Source organism: Bacillus rossius, chromosome 5 (assembly GCF_032445375.1).
Source record: "Bacillus rossius redtenbacheri isolate Brsri chromosome 5, Brsri_v3, whole genome shotgun sequence".
NCBI lineage: Eukaryota > Metazoa > Arthropoda > Insecta > Phasmatodea > Bacillidae > Bacillus > Bacillus rossius.
In genome coordinates this window covers 10,183,005-10,206,938 of record NC_086333.1, presented here as the reverse complement: position 1 = coordinate 10,206,938, position 23,934 = coordinate 10,183,005, and the positions used below count along the sequence as shown (strand labels likewise).

At 36.9% G+C, this 23,934-nt stretch overlaps 1 protein-coding gene across 4 annotated transcripts in view; it reads right to left on the bottom strand.

The window, feature by feature from the left end:
- The window catches only part of LOC134531581 (eukaryotic translation initiation factor 4 gamma 2), a 247,063-nt gene that overhangs the window by 2,838 nt on the left and 220,291 nt on the right, over positions 1 to 23,934 (bottom strand). For all 4 annotated transcript variants that reach the window (XM_063367296.1, XM_063367295.1, XM_063367294.1 and 1 more), the window contains exons 12-13: positions 19,398 to 19,584; positions 13,365 to 13,486 (exon numbers count right to left, since the gene is read on the bottom strand). In XM_063367296.1, coding sequence (XP_063223366.1) covers positions 13,365 to 13,486; positions 19,398 to 19,584 — 309 coding nt within the window. The remainder of the gene's footprint in view (positions 1 to 13,364; positions 13,487 to 19,397; positions 19,585 to 23,934) is intronic.

The window sequence follows — 23,934 nt, the reverse complement described above, 5'->3', positions numbered from 1 at the left end:
TTCAGACAGCAAAAAATAATGTCCAAAAAGTCAAAAAGTTGGAATTTATAAAGGAAACAACAGAGACCTTTATAAAGGCAAATATACCCCTTGAAAAGCTTGATGATCCTAATATCAGGGCATGGCTGAACAAATACATCGAAGGTGCTGGAGACCTGCCACTTGCGAGAACAGTCCGTGAGAAATATGTAGGGGACATAGCCAAATGCAGAATTGAAGATGCCAAAACTGCATTAAAGGACAAAAAAAATTGACATACTGTGCGACGAAACAACAGATAAAATGGGTAGGTGTGTATTTATTGTTTTATTTAGTACAGTAGAACCCTGTTATAACGAATCTGAAGGGAGTAGTTTATATGTTCACTATAGAGGGGAAACTTTATATCTGGGAAAACTTTTATATTGACAATACATACTCAAAAGCAAAATCTTAACTACACATTGGCCTAAGCCAAGAAAAGAACGAATGAAAATACTCAAAGCAACAGTTTTATGAGCAAATGCAGATATTTTTAATGCACTACACATGTACAAACTTTCAATTAATGGTTCTTCGACATCGGCGTATTTTCCATTTTTCAGGCGTTTAATACTCTGTGACGTATTCACAGCTTGAGAAAGAAGATTGTTCAGCTTGTTTAATATTGTACTTAATGTGGATGTTGCAATTCCCAGTTCCTTTGCTATTAACACGTGCGGGACAGTGGGGTCCAGTTTATCTCGCACAGATAATGCCTTATGTTTTTTACCGCGTTTTTCATCACTTTTTATGTACATATTTCTTATTGAAGCACATTTGCAGCTTAATAACACGAAATTCTTTTTACCGTCAAAAGTAAATAAACGAAAAGTAACGAGTTTGGCGCATCAAAGATCACTACGTATCATTTAGTATTGCAGTTGCTAAAGCTGGAACAAAATTTTTTCACTGTCTATGGAAAAATTTAGTCCACAGAGTTCTATCTAGTGGTAGTCTTACGAAACTTACTCGATCAAAATGTCTGAAACGTGAACAATAAAAATGAGACGTAAAAATAATGAATTTGCTGCTATAATTTACATACGTATTTGTGTGGCGGTATTTTATGTTTAATTTTGATAACATATTAAATGTACACGCGTTCGCCCATTCTTTAACTATGAAGGGAAAACTATTTTTTATTTTCACCAAACTGATCACCATCTTTGGCTACACGTAGCCTACCGAGGCCACTCGAATACGACTTGTTTATAATATGAACAGTGGACAATCGAGTAGCGTATTGTGGAGAAAAACTTCAATGTGATCCAGAATAGACGTTTTGTGAAAAAACTTGTAATTAAATGAAAATATTTGAGATAAATGTGCATTATGTCGGCAAAATTTGTTCGTGGTACACGGGAAAACGTATCAACATTGACAAAAGTTGTACGCTATATCCAATAAATTAATACATAACCTCACATCATTTTGCCGGGACCGAGACGGAAATTCACAATAAACGGGAATTCATTATAGGCGGGTTCACTATAAACGGGTTCTACTGTATTCCGAATCTTCAACAAGATAAACCAGAAATATTTGTTGCAGGAGTTAACTTTCTTGAAGCTGCTAATGCCACAAACTGTGTGAGGGCAATTTTAGATTCACTCAAAATGTACAATGTACAGTATGGTGATGTGCTCTCAGTAGTAACCGATGCTGCTCGTTATATGAACAAGGCTGTTAGTACTCTCGAAGTAATCCTTGGAGACCAGTTAACGCATGTCCAGTGCTGGGCACATAAGTTAAACCTTGTTGGCAATGTCTGGGTGAAAGAGTTGCCTGAGTTGAACAATGCTATGAGCAAAATAAAAAATGTGTTCAACAACACCAGGTGCTGGAGATGTTATATTAATATGATGAGCAATGCATAGGAGACCTGTATGCTAGCTTTCTTGAAGAAAAGCACGGAGAGAAACGTCCATTGTTCCCACTTCCTGTTGTTACTAGATGGGATTCCTGGTTCAACAGCGTTTTTATGTAGCAGACTACATACATGACATTGTTGATTTCTGCAAAACAGATTAACTAAAGGCAACACAAAATTCAGGGGAGAGTTTCTGTGTTCACTCACAGAAAATGACATTTCTCTCATTCTTTGTCAAGCTGTCTTTGTGAAAGAGCATGCCAAGAGCCTTGTAGAGCTAATACAGAAACTTAAAGGTTCTTTGTATCCAACTGCCCATTCACTATATGGGGACTTGCAAGATATAAAAAAAAAATTTGAAAACATCACTCGTGGCATTTATTTTGAGGCAACCAGTAGAGCCTTGTCTAACATGCCCCCCGCTAAAGCTTCTGAAACTAAAGTGTCCATCACAAGAACAGCAACACAAGCCCTTTCCAAACTGAACTCTCTCATGACAACTGACCCAAGTAGAAAGAGATTTGAAGCAATTCAAATTTTTAGTCAGGAAAGTTTGTTGCTTGCTAAATTAAACCCAGAAATGGTGCAGAAACTGAAAACTGTCCATAGTCTCTACTCCATAATCACTGAAGAATTAACATCTGGTTTTGGTCAGCTTCAGGACATTGTTACTAAACAAATGGAAACAGACAATTCAGTGGACGTACTGAAGTCATTGAATGTAGTAAAGCTGTCACAACCATTGTTTGCTTCCAGCTGCCTTGAAGCCATCTGGATGCCTTCTGCAAACGGTGACTGAACGATTTTTGTCCTCATATAACACAGTCTTAACGGGATACAAGAGCCAGTCCTGTCAGTCGTTATCCGGTAGAGCGCGCGGGTGTCGCGAATATGCAGCGCTCGGCTGCGGCGAGGCTTACTCCGCGCGCGGGGTTGCCAAGTCGTCAGTCGCGCGCTGGCCGCTGTCTCAGTGCCTTGGTTATCTGCCTCCCTGCCACCCGATATGTTTCCTCGCGGCCAGACACCAGCTCCGCCGGGATCCACGACCTTCACATGCTGTGCGCGTGCTATTTTACATACATTTTCAATTAAACAGTTGTCAACTACAATTTCTTCGCTGAAAAAATTTATTTATTTATTTGGGATTTAGTTACTATTTGAAGAGTGGCTTATAGCGAGAGATTCTGATGTATAATCTCGGCCCGGGTATGATTTTGTGGTCTAATTTCGAGCATAAACCGAAAACAATAAAAAAATAATTCCCAGTCTTATAACTCTAATCGATTAAAAAACCTTTCACTCGATAAGAAATAACTTTTTTTAATTGTACTAAATACTTTAATAAAGTAATGTCTTAAATACTTCCTGAAATGTACAGGAACAAACACTATACAAAATTTAATGCTGTATCAAACAATGCTACTCTGGCCAGAACTTTTTTGTGTAATTTTACAGAGAGTTCACAAAGATAGTTTTTATGTATGTACATTAATGATACCGTTGAAAGACACTATTAAAAAATTTATACAATATGTGTACTATTTAAATAAATATATTAATTACATATAATTTAGCATAACATTAAAGATTGAAATGAACATGTTGACATACGTTTTTAAACAGAGAAATTATTGTCTTTCAAGCACTTTCACTGCTACGATACACATAATATTACTTTAGTAAAAGAGGTGTCTATATAAATTTATAATAAGTTCGAATTTAATCTACAAATAAACATAAAGTATGTGTTTGATAACCCAAATTCTAAAAAAAAAATCGTATTGCTTTTACAATCAAAATATTATCATAATATTATATAGGCCTACACTGTTATATTAGGACTATGTCAAAAACAGAAGAAAACAGAAGAAAACATGCATAACATTTAGGAAACCAAAACTGAAGTAATCTGTTTTATGTTTTTCTTTAGTGATTTTTGAGCTTCTTTTACAAAGTCAGGCTCTCGCACATTTAGTCTTCGGGTATTTAATGGATCTGCTATCTCTGGAAGTAAGCACTCCGCAAAAAACTGTTGTAGCTTTGACAGCATGAGTTTTTCCCAAATTTCTTTGTCGAACAAAATTCTTTCAACATGGAAATCATTTTTCATATGAACTACAAAGTCGTAATAATTTCTACTGCAGACGCCAAGTTGACCTTGAATCTGGTAAAAAATAAAAAAAATAAAAAAATGTGGGTTTTCTTTAGACGCAAATCTCCAAGTTTTTCTTCGATAAACGTTTTTTTTTTTTTCTTTTTTGAAATATAGTCCTTTAATTTATCGTCCCCAGCTGAAAATAAGCATTTAACTTCCAGCAAACCATCGTCTGTCACTAGTACATCTGGAGATATTCCGAGAAATGAAAAGCTTGGGTGTACAAAAAAAAGCCACAATCTTCGACTTCGACATTTTTTAGTTTGGAATACATATTCTTAGCCACATTTTCGTTAACTCATCCAAACTGAACGGCTTTGGAATTTATCTCCCTGTGATACAAAATTTATTTTACTAGACAGTGACAGGATGTATGTGTTCTTTTTACCACAAAACCGAAACTATATGCTGTAAGTCTGTTCATAGAAGCATCCCTCCATTTAGTGTTCTCGTGTTGACCAACAGTACTTCCTTCTTTCCAACTCATGAATATTTTTTAATGTTGTTGCATCCCGATTCAGGTTTTCGAGGATAAACTTCATCTTTGTATCAAGTTCTTCAGGACTCAACACGTCTTCAGGACACAAAATGTCTTCAGCACTTGGACCATACTCCAAATCAGGACCAGGAGTGTTGTTTGGTCGTCTCTTTTTATTTGGAGGGCCATCTTCATACTGGAGACAGCTAATTTTTAAAACTGTTTGGAAGTATTTTCCTGGGCTTCGACCAAATTTGTTTTTCCATGGGATGAAGTGCCACCTAGGACCTCTGACATGGGCCAGTCCAGCTCCCATACAACGAGAGTGATAAGAGCCTCTTTTAGCAAAGTTTACCAGTTTTCCATCTGAAAACTTAGCTTACATACTCATATATCGCTCAACCTGATTTTTAGTTTTGTTAAGTACGAGTCTATCAGATTTCATTACCATAGGATCAAGATCCTTTTCAATAGCTTCCATAATCCCCGACTCTTTCACAAATGTCACAAAATTTTCATTGGTATTTTTTTCTTTTTCAGTATTCTACACGCAAGTTTTCATGACAACCGAATACATGATGAGGACCATTTTTTATGTCAAGTTTCAATCGAACGATAGATGTACCAACAAGAGTTGTTCCAGCAATTTCGATTGCCGTATTTTAATCTTACTATTCTTGATTCAAGCAAACGACGCGCAGATGGTGGAAATGACATATTTCTGGAAAATTTGTGAAAATGATTTTTTTACAATGTGGTTTGCACACTCAATTTTTATGACTTCCCTTCCGTAAGGAACACGCTGCTTTATTCTAGAGTAAACACTGAATCTCCGTCACCAAAGTAAGTATTTTAACAAGTGCTGCTCAACACTCCCGCAGAACCCTTCTACTATTATAGTTTGTTCCATTACAGTGCTTGGACCACTATATTTTTTAAAGAAAATATGTTCATTCACCTTTTTGTCTTTGAGTCTTGCAAATTCGCATGCGAAGCAATACTTTCTTTTCACTCCCAGGTACAAGAGTTGGTTTGTTTCGGCTCTGATAATGCAATTCTTCAAAAGAAAAAAAGAAGTTAATATGCACATTTTGACTGGATGTTATAAGTACTGAAATATTTTATTCTATGAACAACAGACTATACAGTAATAAGCATTGGTGTAAACAGGAAGATAACTCACCACTCCACTTAAATTGAAACTTATGTCAGTCAGTCAGTCCTCTTATTCCCACCGCCGTCCCCTACGACACTAATATGTGGTGTATCATTTTCTACGTTCCCTATGGCAATAGCTAGTTTTTTTTTCCATTCCCTATCATTTTCTTGGAAAGTTGTCTTTGCCGAAACTAAATTAAAAAAAAAAAAACCATCGTAGTAGTAGCGTTAAGAAAACTTATGCAAATCACATGTACACATATTTAACTACACAAATCTTATCACATTATAGGGTTGTGCGAATAGTGTATTTTGGTGGTCGAAAATTTTGAATCGAACAGGAATTTTTTTTAATTTATTGCGAATAATTTCAAGGTCGAAAAATTATCTTACATTTTCACTTGATAGATACACAACAAAACAGAACACATGTAGTGAAAATAGTAATACTATATTAACTTTTGCAGACAAAGTGAAAATTTTACCATGTTTATTAACCTATTGAAGCAATGTAAACATCATTAATATGCACATTTCTCAGATATAAATATTAAAAAGTGCAGTGTTGTACTTTTTAAAATTAAAATCCAAATTCCATGCCCGCAATGAATAACGGAGGGGGGGGGGGGGGGGGGGGGGGGGGGAGGAGTTGAGAATTTGTAAAATTTGAAGGAAGTAGGCTGGAAAATAACTTGTTGCACTCATGGGTGCCGCGTGTTGAGATCCTCTTCAAGAGAACTATACTACCAGCTAGCTTGTGTTAGCTACCCAAGGTCAACGGCCCACTGTTGAGATTCAGCGCTTCGTTTCGTGTTGTCACTGGGCGTCCTCACACGTACATACCCACACCACTTGAGGCAGACATTCCTCCAGCTGCCCGAAAGTAGCGGAAATCTCCTGATAGTTCTGTAGATCTCTTTCCAGGCGTGTCACGTGAAGGCTGACATTTCACGAATGTGGTAGCACGGTCGTGGGTGGCGAGTGCTAAGAGATGATATCATCTTGTAACGCGTATATTTATAAATGTGTTCGTATGTAAATCTGTTTAGTTTCGCTATTTAAAATGTGTTTATCTTAAAACGTTCATTGGTTACCAAAAAGTAATCAGTAGGTAGAAACCAGAGTCTATAACTGTAACTGCCATTTTTACTTCCACGTATTATTATCATAACGAAAAAAGCAACCGTTTTTGCGGAGCGTCACAATACGACTGGGCACACAGCGGCGGTAAGGACTGCCATACACACAGTGTGTGAGGTAACATTGCATGAAATATACCCTGCATTATTTGAATGCTGATATTGTTCCCGTAGATGCTAGCTGCCAGACGAACGGTCACGTGTCACGGATTGTTTTGGTATCAATTCAGGTCCTACATGTACTTGTAGGTTATCAGTGTTTTTTCATAAGACAGCCATCTATTAAGGGAAATAAATAGTTAGATATAACAGTGTATTATTTTAGTGCTAGAGAAGGTTGAATACGGATTCAAAATGTTTTTATTAGGTTAGATCGGGGATGGTCAAAATAGTCCAAATGACAATAACGATGCTTTTACCTGGAATCGTGAAGTGTCGTATGATTAATAGCCTACTGTATATCGGCAAATAAGCAATGACGACTATAATATCTTATGAAAAAAAGAGAAGTTTGGCTTCACCTGAGTAACAACCAGCAACTACAGATGTGCCTGTAAATATTGGCAATTTTAATCTTTGATATTCGACTTCCGAATGTGAATAGTTCATAAATAACTGCGCAACTATTCGTGTTTACGAATATCCGCACACCCCAATACATTTTCCATTTTTTGTGACTAATATTGGTATATTAAAATTAAATAAAATACTCATTTTTAGGCAACTAATAAGATTTTCAAACTGTTGTCTCATTGCTATGTGGATTCATTCAATGTAGCTTCCTAAGTAAAAACAAAATAATGCCTGATAAAGGGATTTATCTTTAAGTTACATTCAGAAAGTCGTCTAAAAATTTACAATTATTCTTTCTCCTCCGAAGAACAGAACAACTTAAAATGTTATGTAATAATACAATGGTATATGTACCTACCCGCTGCTTAATCTACTGAGCCTTTTATTTAATGTAAACCTTAGCATGCAAGTATGAAATCTATTATGAAACTTTTCGCACAGCGGATCTAAGTTGTTCCAAAATATGTAAAATATATATAACCTATCTAAGGTACAAGTTTCAAGTTTCCACTTTTGGTTCACATTGCCTTGAACTCCAACAAAAAAGGAGGGGGGGGGGGGGGGGGGGGGAAGGGAGAAACTATGTCCAAATTTTTGCTATCTCAGAGCTAGTGCACTGAGATTCTCAGGGTAGACGAATTAAGTAAAAATTATTGACGGAGTAACGAATGGTGCTAAGAAATTAAGTTTGCCGCTGAATATGGGTTGAATTCCCCAACGTAGCCATGTTAATTTTTAAAGTCTTACACATAGGAACTGAAATAATATATATTGAATTGTAAGGCACAATATTTTTTATAAGCAGCAATTAATTTAAAAGTTGGCTAATTGTAACTAACAATTTGGCTTGGACAGCTTAATACTCACGTGAATGAAAACAATACAACCGAATTGAGAACCTCCTTTTTTTAAGTCGGTTGAAAATTAACTTGTTTTCATGCTTATCAAATATAATTTTCCACGTAGATCTGTTTGTTTACTCTTACTTTTAAGCTGGGGATTTTTTGCCTAACTTATACTTACATAAAAATAAACGCATTTCTTGAATCAGGATAGTTTAGTTTGCAAAGCGTCACTTGATTACATTTCAAATTGAAAAATATTGGAAGTTTTTGTAAAGCACATTATGGCACAAAATATTTTTTGCCCAAACACACTTTACAGTAAATGGAAGAAATAATTAAAACTATAAAAAATTTGGGTTCACCTTCACTTCAAACCTTTCGCTTTTCGCAGCACATCCATGCATCTCTGAATTGATAGCACTGTTCTTAGCTTTCTTTTCGTCGTTGACACAGTACTCCGCACCATTCAGATTATTTACTGGCACGGAGGAGGTGGGGTCAGATTCCGTTAGCCGAGGATGTGTCCGAAGTAATGGCAACACGGCAGCCGGCTGCACGCTCCCGCGCGCAAGACAGGCGCAAGTGAACCTACTCGCGGCCAGAAAAAATAGCTGAAAATGCAAAATACGAAATATTTCTTGTTCTAATAAAGTTAGCAGTATGCCACCGCTTACTTTTTTTATCTTTACTTTAAAAGGAAAAATTCTGCAGACTCTAAATATTTGTATATCTTACAGCCTGTTTTTTAGACCACTTTTTCGGTTTTCCTTAATTTTAAAAACGTAAAATAAAATACTTATCAATATTTTTTCTACAATATTAATCTGACAGATGATTTCTGTTGTAAAACTGCAGCAAACAAGCCAAGTACGAAATTTTTATTTGAAAAATTGTATAAGATGTAGAAAACACTTTTTAACCTACAATTCCCTATCAAGTCGCTGGACCAGGGACGGCCTTAACAGACAGCAGGACAAATTTAAGTGAGGCTAATTTATGTATCATGGCTACTTTTGCTTTCGAGAGCTAAAGTTTGAGGATTTTGTCCCATGTGTTTATGTCACTATTTTAGAGACTTCATATTTATTCTTGCTGGTTTAGGCACTAAAATATTTTCAATTATTTTATGTAAAAAGTGATGTGTAAATTTGATTGTAAATTACTGCTGCTAGCGCAACTGTACAATGCAAGAATGTGTCCAAAATTTCAAGGTATGCTTAGCTTAATTTTTTTAATTTATAGTGCTAAAACTATTTAAAAAATAACACCGCTGTTGATGTATGATAACACCACTTTTAAGGGTAAATAACAACAAATTTTGCTATAAAATAAACCCCAAAACTGCATGTCTCTAGTGATAAGGAGTTGTAAAAAGAGAGCAAGACAGGAGAAAAAGGGTTGCAAATGGAGTGGAAATGGTGAAAAGGGCTTGCACAGAGAGAGGGAGTGAGACAAGGGGTTGCACAGAGAGAGGGAGCAGTGACAGAGGATTGCACAGAGAGAGGGTAAGTGTGCCGCCACACTAAGCTATATTGGCATAAATTTTATCTTTTTAATTTTTATTGCAGTGTTTGGAGTACAGTAGAACCTCGATGATACGTTCCCGTTTCATACATTTTCCCGTGGCATACACCGATTAATTTTGGTCCCGCCGAAAGTACTATATTTACAATGGTTTTCTTTCCCGGAACATACACTTATAAAATCAATAATTTCCCGTTTCATACGTTTTTACGAAGCGGAAAAGTCCTAACATTCAAATTTTTTTGTTATATTCCTCCTGATAAACTATGTTTTAATGCTTTTATTTTGAAAATTGTTCATTGTTTACCTTTGCAAACGTAAGAAAATAACTTTATCACACCATAGATATGGAGAGTATCAGGAAGACTGTGCACTTCGCTAGTAGCATCTATGGCAAGCACCAAGCGAGACTAGTGGCGCAAACTAGCAATGATTATGAAAATGGTACACGCGCTTTACCAAGACACGGATCTCATATTTTGTGCATTCATTAATCTTTGAACTGAATATACCCGTTTGTTATTGTTTTCTTATGATCGGATTGTTTTGTATTTTACGTTTCTCAAGTTAAAATTTTTTTGAAAATTGTTCTGTTGCATAAAGTTGTTTGTAAGATGAAACAAACAAGCAAAAATTTCTGATTTTCTTTTTACAATAGCCTATTTTGTTTTATTTCTAATTTAGGCTTTGTGACTTTTCCCCCTCTCCAAGAAAGGACTTCATAATCATAACATTTTGTAAGGCAACTGTTTCTCATGTCAGCTTTACTTGATTATGGACTGTATTTTACATTTCTGGTGGTTTTATTATATGTATATATAATGATGAATTCATATATTTCATTAATATAATGCAATTATTTACACATTATGTATTTAAGTTTAATCTGACATGCTGGTATGCTAGATTGAAAAAAAAATTATGTTATTGCTATTCCCTTTTCATACACTTTCCCGCATCATACACCATTTTTGTGCCCTCCGTTGAAAAGTGTATGATAGGGGTTCTACTGTATATAATTTAGTATTCATCCTCCAGTACCCTTTCACTTAATCATTATTCTGTACGTCTTACACTGTCTGGTGCTTGTGCGCGATGCTCTTTCACTCCCATGCAGAGTCTGCACACTGTTTTCCCTCTCTCTTGCCAGCGTGGCATTGCGTAGCCCCACCCTGTTTTCTGCTCTCTCTCTCTAGCACTGACCTGCCACATCTCCAGCTCCCCTCTCTCTAGCCACCCGAGACACGCACATGCTGCCTGCCCGCATGCGCAATCTGTTGGCACTCTCTGATACTAAGCATCTACAAGAGCCCCTTACTACAGGATCCAGACCCAACCACTGTGCCGTGGCGCGCTTCCTAATGGAAGCTGCACAAACTATAGATTGAACAGGCCAAAGCCTTTTTGTTTGCAACCGCTCAAGGACACTGCAAACTCAGGAGACAGTTACTCCTCCATTTTTTACAGAATCGAGTATCGAAAGTGTGGTATCGTCCCACCTCTAATACTATGTCTACAAAGTTTTATTTTAACATAAATATTTATTTTCAAAAGAACGTAGTAATTTTTTGCATTCCGGCCAGAACATTTATTTTTATTTATTTTTACTAAAGACCATGTGTGTTTTTAGTGTATCTATTGAAAGGATAACCAAAATGGCAATAAAAAATTTGAAAACCTATTCCTAGGGACCCCATAAAATGGTAAATAAAACTGGCTCATTTCGGTGTAAAAATGACAAAAGGGGTGCAAAAAATCGGTGTAAAAATAAGCAAGCGGTTCAAAAAATCAGTGTAAAAATAAGCAATCGGTAGAGACCCCAAAAAATGGTGAAAAAATTATGCCATTGACGGTGTAAAAAAACATCATAGCGGATAGGCACTACAAAGTAGCAGACTCTGCCTTACATCGGCCTACTTTGTCGTTTCATCACACAAGAATACAATCTGTTTGTCTTCTACAGCGTGCCTTACTGCTTTCTTATTTGCCTGGCCAATTTTTGGGAAATAAGTTTCTCCAAGAATGTTGGCTGATGGAAAATCCCCTGCACCTAAAATGTATACATAACTTACAATATACTTATAAATAGGTAGCATTTATAAGGTTATCGCTGAAAATATTAATGAGCTAATTTACTCAAAACAATTCTAAGCCAAACCTAACCTAACCTTTTCAAGATTACCGCTGGATTACAGAGTCAAACCATCAATCAATCAGTAAAAAATATCTTGTGGTGTGCTCACCATTTCACAATGCAATCCATCCTATTTATGTGTTTGTTAATCTGAGGTACTTGCATATTTATTTGAAAAAAGGTAAGTTGGGCCTTTAAGTAAGTTAATCGATAATATTGTAGGCCTACATATGCTTATGAACTTTTATTAGAGGGGGAAACATTTCTAAATAAATAAGGCTAACCTTCAATATGGGTGTTAAACCATTCCCTCATAGCTGGATGATCAGCTTTTTCCAAAGGATTGTTAACTTACAGCATCAAAAACAAAATCAGAAACAAATTCTTGTTTTCTGCACTTTCAAGCTTGTTTGCTTTATTCACGCTGTCGCCTATCGAGATTTGTTTAGACACGGTAGAATTTGCTTGACAAATATAATTGTCTTTTCTGTTTTGTTTTGTGTGTGTCATTTGCCACATGCTTTTTGCACGTGTCTTTGTGTGTCAATCAACCCGCACGTTGCAGAACTTGCACATCATAATTTTGTCCCGCTGATCAAAAATATAAAATCCATGCAATTTCATGTCTCTTTCACGATGAAACATTGTCGAAGTTTTCGGCATCTTAATCATAAATTCAATTGTATCACAAAACTTACAAAATGTGGACGGTATTTGTAAACACTCATAGATATGTGCACGCAAAAATGACTGCCAACTTAGCTCCATGCGATTAAATTAGGTTAGAAAAATCAACACCAGTGCGCCTTGCGGCAGAAACGACCATTATTCAAGACACGAAAACTGTGGAAAGTCAAATTTGTTATGTTGGTAGTGCGCACATTGTTTTCATTTGCGATGGCAATATTTACTGCTTGTATACAGAGTAATAAAAATACGTGGATTTCAGTAACGTGTCAAAACGAAGATTTTATCATGGCACTAGTCTTTCAGTTTGTGTTTATTTCACGCCTATGTTTATGATGGCGTAAATAAATAGAACTTAAGGGCATTATTTGGTGCGAAAAAGCGTGAATTTCGCGACTATGTCGAAATCAAAGGAAAGTCGCAAAATTTGTTTAAAGTATCAAATTTTCGCGTTATTTCGTGAATTTCGCGCTTCACCATTTTTCGGGGTCTCTACCTATTCCATATTAAATTTATTTGTTAAAACACCTGATTACGATGAGTTTATTTTTATGTTACGGTTACAATTCAACTTGCTCATGAGTGTAAAAGTCTAAATTTGTATGTTTGTCCCTTGTATTCCATTTATGATGGATCTTAAACTTGACTTCCATAGACCACTACATTTCTAGGCCTATTTTAAAATACCTAATAAGCGTGAATGGGCGGCACAATAAGCGACAGAGAGAGGTGTTGCACACACAGAAAGAGCGGTGGGTATTCCAAGATGGTATTACTCACCTGGAAGAGAGCCTTGCCCTTGCCCGGGTAGTCATCTGTGATGTCTTCCTTCCACTTGAGGAAGGCCTCTTCCTCCACTATCTCCAGGTCGTACAGGTTCACGAACCAGCGAAGCAGCATGCCTGCAAACATACCATTAACACATATCACTCCTGCTTTCACACTCTGATAGTTTACAATTGAATGCCATATTCACAAATACTAGTCAAGGTCTTTATATTTTTTTCTAATAAAGATATTTTTTTGTTTTTCAAGATATTGAATTTGGTAAAATACTTAATGTTTCCCTAGGACCAAATAAAAAACGTATATGTATGGAAATATTTAATCAGAGTGGCCACACAAAATTACAAAAGAAATTACTTGCCTTTACCAGGTTTTTCCTGAACTGATAAAAATTTTAATTAGTGTCCATATTTTTCCACTAAGAGTATTCAACAAACAAATAAATAAACAAAGCTTGAACTTAATTTTATTCAAGGTTTGGAAATAAAAAGTGACTAAAATGTAATAGTGGTTTATACATGTATAAATCACACTGAAGATAAAAACATTATTAGATTAATCATGTACTAAATCCAACTGAATTGTAGTAGACAAGTTACTTGAATAAGCCACAAAAATTCTAAAGTAAGCCAAGTTTCTGGAAAAATTATAATACAAAAATCCAAAGTGTTTTTTTAAATTTTCTGACGTTTTTTACAATTGTTATCTAAGAAGGAATTGTGAAACGTTAGATAGTTTAAAAGTAAATGACCATTTTGAAGAGTGTTTGTGATAGGATAGGTACATTAAAAATTGCGTAAAATTGTGAGAATGGTTAGTTAGGTTAACTTAAATTACACTGGTAATTCCCAACCAATTGTTGAAATAATATTTCAAAATTTTTTATGTAACTAACCTAACCGACCACTCACACTATCACATATTTGTAATATGTAACCTAACCTCTCCACATGTTGAAATGGTTAATAACTGGTAAACTAATTGAAGTACCACAACACTTCTTAAAGAATGATTGCAAAACATGACAGGAAAAAAATAAGCTATTTGGAATTTTTGTTAATTTTCGTATCAGAAAAGTGATTCTTCATTAGAGCTACCAAAACCAAGACCTTGAATAAGCCTCACTCCGAACTATTAAAAATAACCCTGGAATCAATTAACGTTATATTAATTTTTTTCCAGACTTGCATAATTATGCCAAATTATAAATTGCCTTAAAGGTTTTCCGTAAAAATAATAGCATTCTTGGTACATTTGTTAACGTCTACCGGCAATTTTTTGGAGCACGTATTCTTGTTACAAGAATACTACCCTCTTTTATCGCATAATCGCCGCACCTATATTTTAGGGCGTCAAAATTTGATAAAAAAAACCTCATGTAAATGTCGCATGATGTTTTTGGTCCTGCTAATAGTTCCGAGCGCTTTGTGTGGGTATTTTTTCTGTAAAAAATGATGTATTTTAAAGTAGAAGAAAGGGTTTTGTTGCATGACTTATTAATTTAAATGGTTTGGTGTGCTCTTGTATAGTCCACTTTTCTAATAAACATACTTTTCATGAATGGGTTTTCTTCTTATGAATAACTTTACCCAACAAAATCCCCCCCCCCCCGCATAAACGTCGCATTCCTACTTTCCAAACTTTTTTTAGTATAAAATGTGCAACGATTATGCAATAAAACACGGTAATACATTTTAACATGTAGTTTCCTTTCATTTTGGTTTCAGAACTTCATCACAGTCTTCAATTTCGTCACCTTCAGGTGCTTCTACATTTTCTCAATTTCGCAGAAGCGACTATAATTTAATGTAGGTAAATACTTTTCATTTCCCATGAAGATGCCACTTTCTGCATTAACTTTCAATTCCAAATCATAGCATGATCTGAGACAGTATCAGCATTTATAATAAGAGACTAAATTGAATGAATCTTTATCTATACATATAAAAATTAATGTTTGTTTATTTCTTTGTCCAGTATGCGTTCCTAAACCATTAATCCAATCCATCTAAAATTTCGCACATTTGATCTTTGAAACCTGAGGAGAGTAAAATGTTTAAGTGAGATTTTGAAAAATTGCCCCTAATTCCCCTTAATACTCATAAAGCAAAATAATGGTACTACTTGATGAAATTTGGCAAACTTGGCATTCAAGTTATGAGAAAATTAACTCTCTACGTTTAATGAAAAATTCGTCACTATGAAATTCACAATATAAGAGATTTCAAAAAACTACCCCCATCTACCTTTCCCACCACTTACAGTAGAGTACTAGTGCAACTAGTGAGTCAGTCGCGGCCTTCAGTTCATAGCCGTCGGACAAGTTCTGTGCGTGTTCCGCTTATGCTTTGTTTACTATCAATCAGTTCTGATAGTAACAGACTATTAAATATTAACACTTCACTAATTGACCAACCTGATTTTCTGGAGTTTGAACCGCCCTCTAAAAATGTTATTTCTTCACCACTAGTTCAAGACGTCTTTCTAAACGTGTTTAAGTAGCCGCCTAAGAAAAAGGCGTATAAAGTCTCTGAAATCCATGATCTTCCATTGCCCCAAGCTGATATACCATCGTCTCAAATATGGATGAACTATTAGATGTCGTAAAAACTATTTTTGAAAAAGCGGATGATCTGAAGAATGAAAATTTTACTCACAAAATTCTAATTCTGGACTTGAGAGGAAATATTTGAAATCAAACAAGAACTGCTCCAGATCAAGAATACTTTGAATAAAAACAAAACTTAGCTAACTCATATATTAAAATTATGGGGTGAGGGAGGGAGGTAGGAAGGGAGGGAGGGGAGTTAGTATGAACAGAACTTCGAAAATCGTGTTGAAATGTCTCACGTCTCTGGTCACAGCCACAAGTTCACTAACCTACTTCCAACGCAGCTTGAATAGTGTGGTGTCATGCATTCTGACAACAACTATCGACGCATTGACTGACAGCTTCATCACAGTGCAACACTGGCTTAAGCCCCACTCCAATGGGAATGTAGACATTAAACAGGAACAAAAACGTAAAAAAAATACCAATACAAGTTGGTTATAAGGAATAGAGGAGTACATCTACTTTAAAAACAATCCTAAAACCTACCTATAATAAGATGAAAGCTATGTTTGTCACACTTGAGTCTATGGAGCAAGAGCAGGAAATTACCAAATACTTTTCTTATGAATTAAACTTGTCTCAAATCAAAGTAACCAAACTAAATTCTTATGCATCCTTCCATGTATCTGTTAACAACAACATTGTTATCTGGCAGTAGTCTCGCAAGTTATTTTATGTGAAACTCCACCCAGAACCAATCCCCAGCAATGCAGCTACCTCAGTGGAGCCTGTCATCACAACAGGCCTACACACACTCTTCCTCCAGCCAGTCTGACTGCATCTTCTTCAACCCTGCTTCCTGGAGGGGTATCGTAAATGTGTGCAGTGCATTCTTACTCAAACAAGAACATCTATTAAAATGTTAAGAGGCCTACCAACCAAAGATAACGAATTTTATGAGAATCTTGTAATCTCTCAATTTGCCTCAATGAAACCTGAATTAGTGGACACAGTATAAATTTCATTATTTCACCGACCAATATTCAATTTTCAGATATGAAAGGAATCCAAATCTCAAATAAAATTAGAGGTAGGGGTGTTATATTTAAACTCTTACCTGTTCAACCCATTAACTATGATTTTCCGGTAATTGAAACTCTTTGGCTAAAAATTAAAATTTCTTCCTCCAAATTCCTAACACTTTGTAATATTTATTTGTCTTCTGATTTAACCACAAACATTTATTCTGATTATTGGATTTTTTATTACGACAAATTTTTACCTGCCCGTATGATGTATTGATGCTCGGCAATTGCAACATCCCTGATATCGATTGGTCTAATAATCTTAAAGGTAACATTTTGCAGTCTCACAAAATGCTTCTTTTTTTACTTCCTGAAATTTCTTTTTACAATTATTATTATTATCTAAGTGGGCATTGTGATACAAGTAGTTTACCAGTAATTGACCATTTTTAAGAGAGGTTACCTTAAATACATTACAATTACAAAAGAGTAAAATTGTGAGAATGGTTGGTATAAGTTAGAATAGCTTCATTAAAAATGCTCAAGTGTGGATGGTTGTTTAGGTTACCTACATTAGAATTACAACAAAACCCTGTTAAGATGTTTTTCAAGGAACTGGATGCTAAAATTAAAAGCACAATAAAAAAATTATCAAAATACTAGCAAAAAACGAACATTCAATGTTTTGAAAAATACTGCATCAGTGTTGTTTTTTTCAACATATTTTCATTCTGACATTACATAATTGTCCAGTTCCCATAACCTCTACCTCAAACTATAGGGAACATTTGGTGTTCCATGAACAAATAACCTCAGCTTAACCAGGTAGTCAAGTGCTTCGGAGTAGGTTGGCATGGAAGTGGAATCACCTTCATCGCTATCACCATCGCCAGTCTCATCCTCAGCTAAATCCTTGTGTTGTGCACATAAATCTTCAATGGTTTGTGGTTCACATGGTAGAACCGCATCATCAACTGAGGCATAATCTTCAAAAGTGCATGAAAAATTTAGTTGCTCTTGACGTTTTCCAATTTGCACTGCGTGTAGAAGCACATGCAATTGGTTCACTTCCTCACATGCTTTTTCAGGGGAAATATCGTTAACTTCTAAGCACCAAGGCCTACTTTTCTGAAGAAATTGCTATTTAAGATTGAGTAAAGCATTTTCCATGAAGCATCAAGAAAATGCATGGTGTCCAGACTGTTAATTTATAACCACGAGTTTTGGTACTTTTCATTCTTGTTATAAGTCGTAACACAAGGCATAAACGAAAATGCTATTCAGAATTTTTGTAATTCCCTGGTCCATGGTTTGTAGCCTGGATGATGAATTTAGTGGCATAAATTAAATCTAGTTATTTATTAGGTTGGATGTTTCCTTGGGATGAGCAGGGCAGTGATCAATGAAAAGCAAAATCTTCAGATTTTTGCATCACATCTTTGCATCCAATGCTCTCACATAGTTTTCAAAAATTCTGCCTTTCATCCACGCAGACTTATTGTTTGCATACTTTCAGGGTAATGTCTTTATGTTGTTAAAACACCGTGGTTTTTTTGGTTTCCCAATTACCACCAATGGTAACTTTTCAGAGCCATCCATGTTGGTATCCAATAACACTGTCACTCGTTCCTTACTTTGTTTGCCTCCATGGCATGTTTCAACTTTTAAAACAGGTTTTGTCCGGAAGCATGTTGAAAAACAGACCACATTAATTTACGATGAATACATAATTGCAGGCAACTTAGTGTTTCTTCAACTCTAGACAGTATCATCACACACCCTCACAGATTCCCCACTTACAGTTCTATAGACAATTCCTACTCTGTTCTTAAATCTGTCAAGACAGCCATTTGAAGAATTATATTCAACACAGAGGTTATGTGCTATTTGTACTGCTTTCTTTCTTAAAATTGGGTTGTTCGTCAGAATTCCAAGTTATCTCTGTTCTTTAAGCCACACCAAAAGTAAAATTTCAACTTCTTCGTATTTACCAATCTTCATTTTTTTACACTTTGACGAAACATTACTAGCTAAAAGTTGGTCTCGCTTCATCATGATTCCGTTCAAAGTAGACATTCGTCAGATGTTCTGCATCAAATAGGGGAAAAGGCGCTGATGGAACAACCTTTCAGTCTATACAGATGATCGGTCGAAAAATACACTTGCAACAGCGTGCAGCGTCTGGCAAAGATTTCAACAGTCTTGTGCAAAATGTGAATTAAGGTGAGTTTAGAAGTCCTCATTTCCTACAAGAGTAGGTAAGTGTGTTATTGTGTCCTCGAATAAAGTGCAGAGAATTTGAAATCAAACTCTGCGCATGTAGTGTGTGAAGTAGAGAGAACCTAGCAATCACACTCGTTAGCTACGCAAGTAAGTATTGAAATTGAAAACGAGGACTCAAAAAAAGAAATGAATCGGAAGATCTGTGTGACATCCTCAGTGACGCACCCTTGGGGAAGTGCAGGCCAAAGCAGAACACCTGCAGGCTGTAGACGGCAGTGACCTGCAGGTCAGTGCGCTCGTGCAGGAAGGCCTGCAGGACGGGCTTGTAGCGCTCCAGCAGTGCCTTCTCCTTCTCCTGCAGAGCCTTCTCCGGCGCAGCGCTGCAGTCCACGCCCTCCGCCAGCGTGGACTCCTGCAATTACAACCTCGTCAGTAACATTTCACAGCTTCAGTTCATGGTTAGGTACTACTCTAAATACATTTTAAACATTTCACAAGAACTAGTAATATAATTAATTCTTCGTATTCAGCCACAAGCTAAAAAAATGAAACCCAGTAAACAGCAAATTCCAACCAGGAAGCCAAACCTATTCAGGGCCCGCCTACCCGGACACACACACGGTGCGCAGAGCTTCAGGAAAACAACGCCATTTCTAAACTAGTCAAGATATTCGGGTGGAGTCTGCTTACGAAAAGCATTTAAGAGTTTGCCGAGGACCGAAAAGTACTTTTGATTTTGGATTATTTAAAGTTTTAAACTGTATTTTTAGAAGAGTTAAAATGGCTAAAACGCATGTTTTCAGAGTAATTTTTAGGCGTAAAACAACAAGTACAGCTTCTTTAAAGCACTTAAGGGACTTGCATTACACCTTTATCTTCAATTCTCGGCCATATAATGTTACGGTCACCGCTCAAGTTTCACAGTTATCCTGTGACGACGAGAAGACTGCGCGCCAGTTCAGAGCATTGCGCTTAGGGGCGACATAGTGCTAGAAGCACCGGCGACCGTCGCGCTTATCATCCAGTCTCACTAACACACATACACCCCTGACGAGGCGGGCCCCTTAAGTATAATGATTCTTTTAGGGAGTATCACAAAAGATATGATTAAAATCTTCAAAATTTTAAGAAATCAAGTTTATTTTGGGCACTGTGATGTGATTTTCTATGCTAGTAATATGCTACCATCTTATGTAAATAATCTATCAACAGTAAGTTTTTGATTGACAAAGTCTAATGTAAGAAAGAAATTATTAAATAAACTAAACAAGTTACAAGCAAGTACTAGTTAGGTGCCCGCAAGCAACTTAAATGGCAGTGTTACGTATCCTTTTACGTAGTTTCATAAAATTCCCATGGAGAACAGTGTTGTAGCTGTCAATCACAATCTCGCCACTGTGTCCGAGCTTGTGTGACCAGAACTTCCTCTTTTATTGCGAGCAACATTTTTTCTTCAAGCTTTGCCATCCAAACATGATGAAAATTTTATCATTCTACCAATAACTTTCTGCTGACAAACTACAGTTTATTATTTATTTTTAAAAAACTTAAATTGATGATACACACATTCAATTAATAGATTAGTAGTGTGCTTGCACAAGAAAACTTTAAACTTTATACTGAAGAGAAGTTCTAAAAAAATATATAGGTTTTTGTTCTCAACATGAGCTGTAGGAAAAATGCTGAGTATTCTAAGGTTTGGTTTACTCTGCAGTAACTGATCTCACCTATAGTATTATTATCGTAATTGTCTGTTTAGAATTTAGTAAACTGTTACTAGTGATCGGCCAAATCCCAATTTCCTCTAATCCAAATTTTGTATTTTAATTCCAAAGAGTATTTACAATATATCTCTCAAATCCAAATTTGATTTTAAGGGGATAACTAAGGCCTACATGTAAAATAAAATTTGTTTCAATAATGAACTTAGCTATTTAACAAAGGTGACAATTTGTATTTAACCAACATTATTGCAATCTTGAGATAAGATTTATTTCTTTCAGGAAAACATGGAAAGGAAGGGGATTCAGAGAAGACACAGAGACAGACTGAAGGAAAAGCAAGAAGAATGGCAGAACTGAAGAGAAGAACAGCAAAGAGAAGAACAGTTAAGAGAAGAATGAAGAGAAGAACAGTGAAGCAAAGGACAGTGATCAGAAAAACAGTGATCAGAAAAACAGTCATGATAAAATTAGCCAAGGAGAGGAGAACATCCAGGACATGAAGATGAAAGAAGAGCTGAAGAACAGCACAAAAGTAGTAAAGATGAGTTACAAAGTGAGGAACAATGAACAAGAAGAAATGAAGATAAACGAGAGAGGGGAAAATGCCAAGAAGATCTGAAGAAAAGCCGATAAGAGATGTACATGAGTCAAGGAGAGATAGAGAAGTGCAAAGAAGAAATGAAGAAAGACCAAGAACAGACACAGGAAGACCAAGAAAAGGTGAAGGATCAAGAACAGGGGAAGAAAGACCGAGAAGAGAAAATGAGAACACAATGACTCATGAAGAGGGTACATGGAGAAACTAAGTGCAGTCCAGGTGAGACTCAGAAGAACCAAGAGGGCACGAGTAACCGAGAAGAGACGAACAAGAGCTGGGAAGAAATGATGTACGAACAAGTAGCTGAGAGGAGAAATGGAGAGAAAAAGGAAAGAAACAAGGAAACTGTTGGAAGGCAATAAGCAATGCACTCAAGAGTATCGGGCCTGCCGTCTCGGGCAGCTGGCTGAACAACATGGGGCATCTGCGATGCAGAAGTGTCGACGGGTGACGAGAGAAGCTACATCTAATGAGAGAGAGGGTTATCTAGTGAGACTGTACAGCCCGCGATGGAGGAAAGGCAGGAGGCCTAAACTTCGAGTAGCATGGGGACCTCCAGCAGGAGATGCGTTACCTGTTCGGGACGAACAGGTTTAAGGAGGGGGCAATGTTACGATCGCGCTTGGCTGCAGTGCTTGGCATGCCGCGCTCGTTCGGCCTGTCTGCGCCCCCTTCCACCCGCATCCTCTCCCTGGTATCTCGTGTCATACTATCTCGCGACAACCTGACCTTCGCAGCGCGCACCTGCCTCAGATCGAGTTACTTAAAAGAGGCCGCACTGCGGCATAAAAGGACTGACATGTTTATCAGTGCGTTTTGTGGGAACCCGATGCTTGTTACGTTTATCGGCGTTCTTTGAGCAGCCGCCGCATCCTTCGACAGGACTCAGGACGCGTTTCTGGGCATTTCGACGGCGAAGGTCGCGCAATATCTTGGAGACATGCCCGATTGTTCTGGACAGGAACCCAAGGGCTATATAAGGAGGTGGGGCCGACCTTTAAGAGTCTGAGTAGAGTTCGGAGTGTTCAGTCGGGAGTTCTCCCGCGGCGGAGTTTCCAAGCGATAGAGTCGCGGGTGCGGCAGAGTGGCGAAGTCCTTGGACGAAGGTTCCAGGGCAGGGAGTGAGTGAGTTCAGCGGAGTCGGGAGTTTTCCCGCAGCGGAGTTTCCGGGCGATAGAGTCGCGGACGCGGCGGAATCCCGAGCAAAGTTGCGAGCGAGGCGTCGAGTGGGATCTCGGTGAAGGGGAATTGCGATGGCGGCGGCGGAGTCCCGCAGCGGAGACCCACGAGGGGTGCTGCGGCGAGAGTTGCGCCAGAGGTGCGGCCCAGCGAGGTGTGTGGAACAAGTGACTGGGGAATAGACCTTTCTTTAAGTGTAATTAATTATTTGCCATTTTAGAAGATTTTTGTAAGTGATATAAGTAGTGGCAATAAATAAAACTGTGAGTGTGTAATAAAATTGTTAATTGGGCTATCCATTACGAACCCGCGGTAAATCATAAAATTATATTACTTTGAAGTGTATGTTTGGTTGAAGTAAGTGCAAATATTGACCACGGAAGGATGTGTAACTTTGTCTTTGGAGGGAGAGGGAGGCATGTAACGGTGAATCGGAAGAAGCTGTGAAAAAGGTGGTGAAAATAAAGTTTTTCTTTGTAGTTGGGCGTTGTTAAATTTATTACTGGAGAGTTACCCACAACAATACCAGTCGATAATAATAGTCACTGCCTATTGTGTAAAAAATTACACATACCCAAAAAAAGGCTTATATATTGACCAAACTGAAAAACAAAGTTATCCTTAGTATATACTGGTAGTAAATAACAGGAAAGTAGAGGCAAATAATTTTTTCCATAAGTTTTTCATAATGTAGGCATTAAGAGGTTAATGCAAGTTTAAGACTTATATAGTTTTCTAATGGATGCTATTGTCAGAACTGGACCCACACGGGAAGCACTAGCCTTAAAATAAAAAATAAAATCATCAAAATCAGTTCACCCAGTCAAAGATTCTGAGGTAACAAACATTTATATATATATTAGGGATGGGGCGACCGAATCCAATATCCGCCGAATCCTAGGGATTCGAAGCTTCGGCGGGTCTGATATAGGATTCGTCAAAGGATTCGGTTTTTTACTATTTACGGGGAAAAAATACAGTAAAACTCGCTTACGAGGTCCCGCATGGTAGGTTTTTCCGTATAAAGCGTTTAAATTGCCAGAGGTCTCATCATTTACGCCATTAAATGTGTGAAATAATGTCCGTTAAAATTTTTTCTGAAAGTTCCTGTCTCAAATAATGGCGCACGTAAATATGAAGGAAAGACAAATGAACAACAACATACGAAGAAATATGGATGATGGACCATAACTACAGTACAAACCCAATAGTTATTTTAAGATAATTACCATAAAAAGAACTAAACATTCTTTGTAGAATA